The sequence below is a fragment of the Odocoileus virginianus genome, chromosome 9, assembly GCF_023699985.2.
Source record: "Odocoileus virginianus isolate 20LAN1187 ecotype Illinois chromosome 9, Ovbor_1.2, whole genome shotgun sequence".
Taxonomy (NCBI): Eukaryota; Metazoa; Chordata; class Mammalia; order Artiodactyla; family Cervidae; genus Odocoileus; species Odocoileus virginianus.
The window spans coordinates 75,960,190-75,967,488 of NC_069682.1; the positions used below are offsets into that span (position 1 = coordinate 75,960,190).

The 7,299-nt window shown below is 45.2% G+C and overlaps 1 protein-coding gene across 1 annotated transcript; it reads left to right on the forward strand.

The window, feature by feature from the left end:
* The first annotated feature begins 5,778 nt into the window (after positions 1-5,778).
* LOC110145443 (mitochondrial import inner membrane translocase subunit Tim17-B) lies at positions 5,779-6,597 on the forward strand. The gene has a single exon (XM_020905776.2). It carries the CDS (start codon positions 5,779-5,781, stop codon positions 6,295-6,297), a length of 519 nt encoding a protein of 172 aa, XP_020761435.2. The 3' UTR covers positions 6,298-6,597.
* Positions 6,598-7,299: the final 702 nt, after the last annotated feature.

Below are 7,299 nucleotides of genomic sequence, written 5' to 3' on the forward strand. Positions count from 1 at the left end.
CCACGTGACTTTCTGGAACGCAGACTCACTTCTTGATTTTGATCCTCACTGGCGCGCTGTCTCCAAAATGTCTCGCCCGAAATCGGAAAAGGTCCTGCCCCCCTGGAGAGGCTCCCGTCTTCAGTTCACACGAACCGACTCGTTTGGCTCTTAAGATTCGCTTCTCTTTCCAATCAAATAACCTGCCTCCCTCTCCTTCTGAGAAAAGCTTTCTAGATGTGATTTCCCTTTGGAAGGGAAGACTTTGAAGTCCTCCTCGGGCGCATCCTTTCTGGAAGGGAGAGGGTGGAAGGAGGCAGGCCACGGGCCGAGAGCGCTTTCGGAGCCCCTCCCCAAGAACCCCGCCTTCCCCGTCGGGAGTGTCGGCTGGAACCCCCGACCCCTGGGAGGCCTCCCGGCGCGGCGCGGCGGCTCGGGGCACCCCCTGCCCCGGGCAGCGCCCGGACTTCTGTCTTTGGAGCCCGGGGCCCCCGTGAAGGTGGAGGTGGGCAACGCAGAAAGCGAGCCTGTTTGCATCTGAATAAAGCCGGCTTCCGTGGGGAGAGAGGCTCTGAGTTAGCAAGGATTCTGTAATTTATCTCACTTGTCGCCTAGGATCTCAAGGCAGGAACTGCCCACATCCAGGGTGCTCGTTTCCCGGGGGCTCGCTGCAGACTTCCGGGGTTTGTGGACTGGTCCCTTACTCTCCTCTGCGGCATCTCGCCGACCGGGCCAGGTGGCGGCACCTGCCCCTCCGTGGCCAAAAGCGCCGAGAGCAGTCCAGGCTTCTCGATGAGAAATGAGATGTTTGTACATGAAGGGACCTTTAATTGTGTCTGAGGAACTCATGTCAGATCAACATGTGGTCTCAGTTATTCTGCAGAGGTTATTACATTTCAAGCTGTTTTGTGTTCCTTTTCAGCATTTAAATGAAGTATTTTCTCTTTGATATATTTGATGTGGCTCAAAGAAGCTTGTTTTTTTCCCCCCCTTTTCCTCATAGATTGTATTGTTTGATTAGATCTTTTTGTTAAGTCAGATCAAAGATGGCTTTTCTTTCTTTAGGAGGGATCTTTTCTTAAAACACATCAATAGAACAGATTCCACAGGAAAGACTCATTTTATTTGAACGGTTTTGAAGAGGGAAAAGATTTCAATGGGCGTGAAGAAATGTTTTTGCTTCTGTATTATATTTATCTGTCAAATAGTTTAAGAAAGTAAATACTTGGAAAGGGGGCTTCCCAGGTGGCGCTAGTGGTAAAGAACATGCTCGCCAATGCAGGAGACTCAAGAGATGCAGGCTGGATCTCTGGTTGGGAAGATCCCCTGGAGGAGGAAATGGCAACCCACTTCAGGATTCTGAGAATGCAAACTTGCGATTTACTGTGGAAAGGCTTTGGTCTCGGCTGGAGAGATGCGCCGTTATAGAAGACAATCCACTTCACGTGTGACCTGGGAACTCCAAAGAACTGGCGGTTTTGTCCTGCCTCTCCATATTCCTGCCGGTCATGTGGAGATGCTGGCCTTAGCTTGTGCTCTTCCACCTGGAGCATCCTTTCCATGCCTCTTATTTTTAAATTTTTCAATTATTATTTATTTGGCTGCACTGTGTTATGGCATGCAGATCTTCGATCTTTGTTGTGGTGTGTGGGATCTAGCTCTGTGACCAGGGATCGAACCCTGGCTTCCTGCATTGGGAGTGTGGAGTCTTAGCCACTGGACCATCAGGGAAGTCCCAATAGCACCTACTGTTCTTATTTACTGTGTCAATTAATCTGTCTCTTCAGTTTACAATGTCCACTCCATGAGGGCAGGGTTTTTATCTAGTTTACAAAGCAGTCTGTACACCATTCCCACTCCCAAGCTTTCAGTCATGATGATGGGGGGAAGTGGAGATAGTCGTCCAAATAATTAAAATCAAAGATGACTAAATAAGCCCAGGGGTTATAATGTGACTATAGTTAATGACAGCGTATTTGAAAGATGCTAAGAGAGCAGATCTTAAAAGTTCTCATTACAAGAAGAAAAACTGTGTAACTATCTGGTGATGGATGTTAACTAGACTTACTGTGCCGATCATTTTGCAATGTATGCAAATATACACCTGAAACTAATATAATATTATTTATCAATTATAACTCAATTTAAAAAAAAAAGAGAGATGACCTTCTTTTGAGCTGTCAGCACTCCAGGACCTCACTTGTGTGGGTGGGTTTTTACAATTCACCAGTTGTAGCGATTGTGAAGTTTAGCCTTAGGCATCCAAGCAGTGCGTCACGTGGTAGATGCCACTCTGAAGCTCAAAACAATATATTCTTTATTCTTTCACACACGCACACACACACACGCAAAATACCCAGGAACTTCTGTAAAAAATTTTCCAGAAAATGCATCATTTGGTGTCGTGAAGAATTGCATCAGAGTAGGTGCTTAATAGAACTTTCTTGACTCGACCCTCACCAAGGAAATGTAAAAAGTCAAAGCATTTTGTGTACAGAACACCAGCTCCATAATGGCAGGACCAACCAAGTTATGTTCCCACACTCCTGGCAGGGTGCCTGGCACATAGCAGGGGATGGGAGCTATGTTAATGAACAGATAAATGAATGAATGAATGGTGTCCATCCGTCTCAGCTACTGCGATATAGACTGAACTTTAGGCACCAGTTGAGATCATGAAAAGTTGTGGGAGAAATTTCCCTTGTGTGTGCAGTGTAGTGGATGGATAGGTAGGCGTTTAATCTGAAGATCAGGCGGCCATTTGCACGCCCAATTAAAAGTTTCCAACCACAGTTTTGCTTGTGTGCATACTGCCCCCTGTAATTAGCCATGTGTATAAAATGCGTTAGGCTTTTGTAACAGGAGAAACAATAAGGAAATATATACCTGTGGAAGACAGGTGAGCATCCAAGGAATTCTAGGCCTGAACAACAACAGAAAATATGAAAGCAATTAGGTAATGCTTTTTACGTCTTCAGAGCAGAAGGCGTCTGAGAGCAGATCCAAGCTTTACCCAAAAAACAAACAAACCAAAAAGTAAAAGTAAGAAAAGAGTTTTAAGGCCAATGCTAGGTCTGGCCAGCTAAATAGCTTTACTCAGTGTAACAATTATCAAATTATTAAACAGTTTTTCTAACGAACCACTCCAAAATGTAGTGGCTTAAATCAACTAACTAAAAAAAATTATAAGACTTTTTTTTTTTTTAGAGCAATTTTAGATTCACAGCAAAATTGACAGAAAGGTAGAGATTTCCCCAAAACCCCTTGCTTTCATATATGCACAACCTCTTCCAACCATTTTTTTCTAGGTCATATTCTTTTCAGTGAAACTCTATCCAAGTGCGCTGCCGGATGCATTTGCGGTCAGCGGCCAGGCTGGATGACGCAGGGTAGCCCCCCTTGCGTGTCTGCGGGCTGTTCCGCTGGACAGTGGAGGAGTGCTCAGCCTGGACTGTCTCTGTTCCGGGAGGTCTTTCATCCCCCAGCAGGACGGCCTGAACTTCTTCACCTGACGGCCTCAAAAAGTGAAATACATAAAGTGCTGGGACTCCCCTGGTGATCCAGTGGCTAAGACTCTGCATTCCCAAAGCAGGGCACCTGGGTTCCATCCCTGGTCAGGCAGCTAGATCCCACCTGCCGCAACGGAGAGTTTGAAGGCCTCAACTAAAGATTCCGCATGCTGCAGCCAAGAGCTGCTGCAGCCAAATAAACACATAAAATACATTAAAAAAAAAAGAAATATATAATACAAAGTGCCTTGAGTCTCATCTGAGGCCCTGTACCATAGCTCTGAGACTTGAAGATAACAATAATAGAGTGTCACCATGGGGGAAAACTGGTCTAGCCAAAACTAAGGAGTATAATCAATAAAACGACTTAATATGGCAGATATAAGTGACTGAATAAAAACATAGGAGAGGTGATATCACTGTTAGGACTGTCAGATTTAGCCAAGCAGTATTATTAATAGCATGCAACAGTTGGGGCTATACTTACACTAAAAAATTATTTGTTGTTTGTCTGCATGTCAGATTTAACAGGGCATCTGTGCTTTTTCTGGCATCTACTGTTAACCCCAATGCTCTGGATCTCCAGTTTTCCACCAGGAAAGTGACCAAGTGAGGGAGTGGGGAGTTGACTGCATGTTAGGTGATAGTAAGGCTTAAGTTCCTTCTTTTTCTTTCTTCAACATAAGAAGCAGATAGAAATGAAAGTGTTGATATTTCCTTCTGCTCCCCTAGTGGGTCACCTGCCACCAACCACCCTCTCCTCTTTGGAGATCTGCCACCCGTGACACTCCTCACACTGGGGATCACTGCTTACTGGGTTTAATAGTCTCCAGGGCTAACTCACAGACCACACGACCTTGAGCAGATATTTTAAATCTCTCAGTCTCCTCATCTGTGAAATGGAGCTAATAATAGCACCCACCTCATCGAGCCTTATGAGGATCATATGTAGAGCATGCGTGAAAGGCTGGACACAGCGTCAGACGGAGGACGTCTCCTCCCCAGAGGAGGCCGGTTACACGTTAGCTGTTACTATCATTGCTCTCATTGTTTTTGGTGGTCATGGTTGGTCTGATTCCAGTACTAGAAAAATTGTTATAGCATTAAAAAAGAAGAAGAATCTTAAAGCCTTTTTCAAACTCCGTATCTGTTGTAAAAAATTACATCTAATGCAAAGTCCCTAGAATTGGTATTCTCAAATAGTGGGACTTTACTTACATTTTGAACTTAGCGTTAAAGTGGAGCTCTCAGAGCAAATTTATGTATATATACTTCTGCATACACAGCCCACAGCCTTGTGAATGTACATCAGACCCTTGAAGCCTGTCAGGAAGAGTCTCCGCTAACTGGAGATATGCGGGGATTGGCATACGGCAATAAAAATGCCATACCGACACCTAGCCAGGTCACACAGTTAGTGTGACCTGGTGCAAAGCACTTACCCTCCTGATGGTTGGGTTTTACATCTCAGCTTTTCCTAAGATTTAAGACAGCCGTAGGAGCACAACTTCCACATAGAAAAGAAATTAGCTACAAGGATATATTGTGTAGCACAGGGAATGTGGCCAATGTTTTACAATAACTGTAAATGGAGTGTAACTTTTAAAAGTTGTGAATCACTATATTGTGCACCTAAAACTTATGTAATAATTGTAAATCAACTATATCTTCATTAAATAAACAAAAATACAAAAAGATGTGTATAAAAAGACTTGTATGAACATTGTCTGTACAAGCACATTATTTTAAAGTCCAATGTGCCACTCACACATTATCAGTTGTTATGTCCAAGAAGCACTTGCTTCTTTTGTGGCTGGATGGTGTAAATCCATTTTCAGGCCCCAAAAGGATACAATAAAGTTATTTCCAAGTTTACGGTTGAAAATCAAACACCTTACTTAACCTTCAATCCTGACCTTTTTAATTCACAAAGTTTTGAAGATAGTCACTCTGAGGATTGTGGGAACCTTGCTTTTGTGGGCTGAGTATAGTATTCACAGTGTTGAACATAATACTAGCTTCTAATAGGTGCTCACGATACAGCTGTAAATGAAAGCAAGACTAAAAGGAATGGGGTGTCCTGAGGAAACAGATCTACTTCATGCTGAGATGCATACTAGGGTTGTTTCACTCTCGAGGGTTGATGCAAACCTGTTTTCTACTCAGGGCCGGTTCTTCAGTGGATGGGAGTCCAGTCTAGCCCAGAGAACTACTCCCTCAAATCAAGCATTTAGCACAAGTATAATCATAGTTACCAAGGGAGATTTTGCTTTAAAATATTTTCTGGGCCATGGAGGAGTATGCTCGGGAACCTTGCCCATGGCGAATTGTGGATGATTGCGGTGGAGCCTTCACTATGGGTGTTATCGGCGGTGGAGTCTTCCAGGCCATTAAGGGCTTCCGCAATGCCCCTGTCGGAATTCGGCACCGATTGAGAGGCAGTGTCAATGCTGTAAGGATCAGAGCCCCCCAGACTGGAGGTAGCTTCGCTGTGTGGGGGGGCCTGTTTTCCACCATCGACTGTGGTCTGGTGCGGCTTTGGGGCAAGGAAGATCCCTGGAACTCCATCACCAGTGGTGCACTGACTGGGGCTGTGCTGGCTGCCCGCAGTGGCCCATTGGCCATGGTGGGCTCAGCAATGATGGGGGGCATCCTGTTGGCCCTCATCGAGGGTGTTGGCATCCTTCTCACTCGCTATACTGCCCAGCAGTTCCGCAATGCACCCCCGTTCCTGGAGGACCCTGGCCAGCTGTCCCCTAAGGAGGGTACCCCGGGCCCAGGCTACCCCAGCTATCAGCAGTACCACTGAGGAAGTGACCGCCTATCACCGCCACTGTGGGAGCTCCTCCTCGGTCCCCTCCCCAATGATCTACCTCGAAGGGAGGGCTGGCTCCCAGTTGGCCTATGGGACCCTTGAGAGGGCCTCTATCTGTTCTCTTATCCCAGGTTGGGGGTGGGGCACCCCAGCTGCCCTGATGGATGGGTCCCTTTTCTCTCAGGGCACCCCAACCCCCACTCACATATGTAACACACTGTCACCCCAATCCCTTTGCATGGCGCTCTGATGAGTATTTAAAGCCAGTTTTGAAAATGAAAAAAAAAAAAATATTTTCTGGTTAAGAGCCTGCACTGTTGGGGCAGATTACCTGGGTTTTCCTGCTTGACCCCTGTTCATGACTGTGTGACTTTGCGCAACTTTCTTAACTGTTCCGAGCCTCCATTTCCTCATCTGTAAATTGAGGGAGCCAAGAGGATTTAGCTTGCTGAATTATTGTAATTACAAGGATAGTTACATTTGCATAATATTTATTTGTGCTTATTCTATGTCATAAGGCTTCCCAGGTGGCTCAGTGGTAAAGAATCTGCCTGCCAATGCAGGAGACACAGGTTCGATCCCCAGATCGGGAAGATCCCCTGGAGAAGGAAATGACAACCCACTCTAGTATTCTTGCCTGGGAAATCGCATGGACAGAGGAGCCTGGCAGGCCACAGTCTATGGGGTCGCAAAGAGTCAGACACGACTGAGAGATGGAGCGCACACACACTCACTGTGTCAGGCATTCTCTAATCATCACCCCTAGACTCCATCAAGGAAGGTAGATTAAGTCATGAAAATATATCACACCCAACCCAACGAAGTTTTTCCCCCTTGAGTAACAGATTTATATACATATATATGTATATATATACATATATATATATATCATTCTTTCTGAATTTTTGCATACTACTGGTCTAAGGGAAGTGGGATAAAAGACTCAAAGAACAGTAGTAAGAAATAGTAGTGGAAAATCAAAGAAAAAAAAATTTT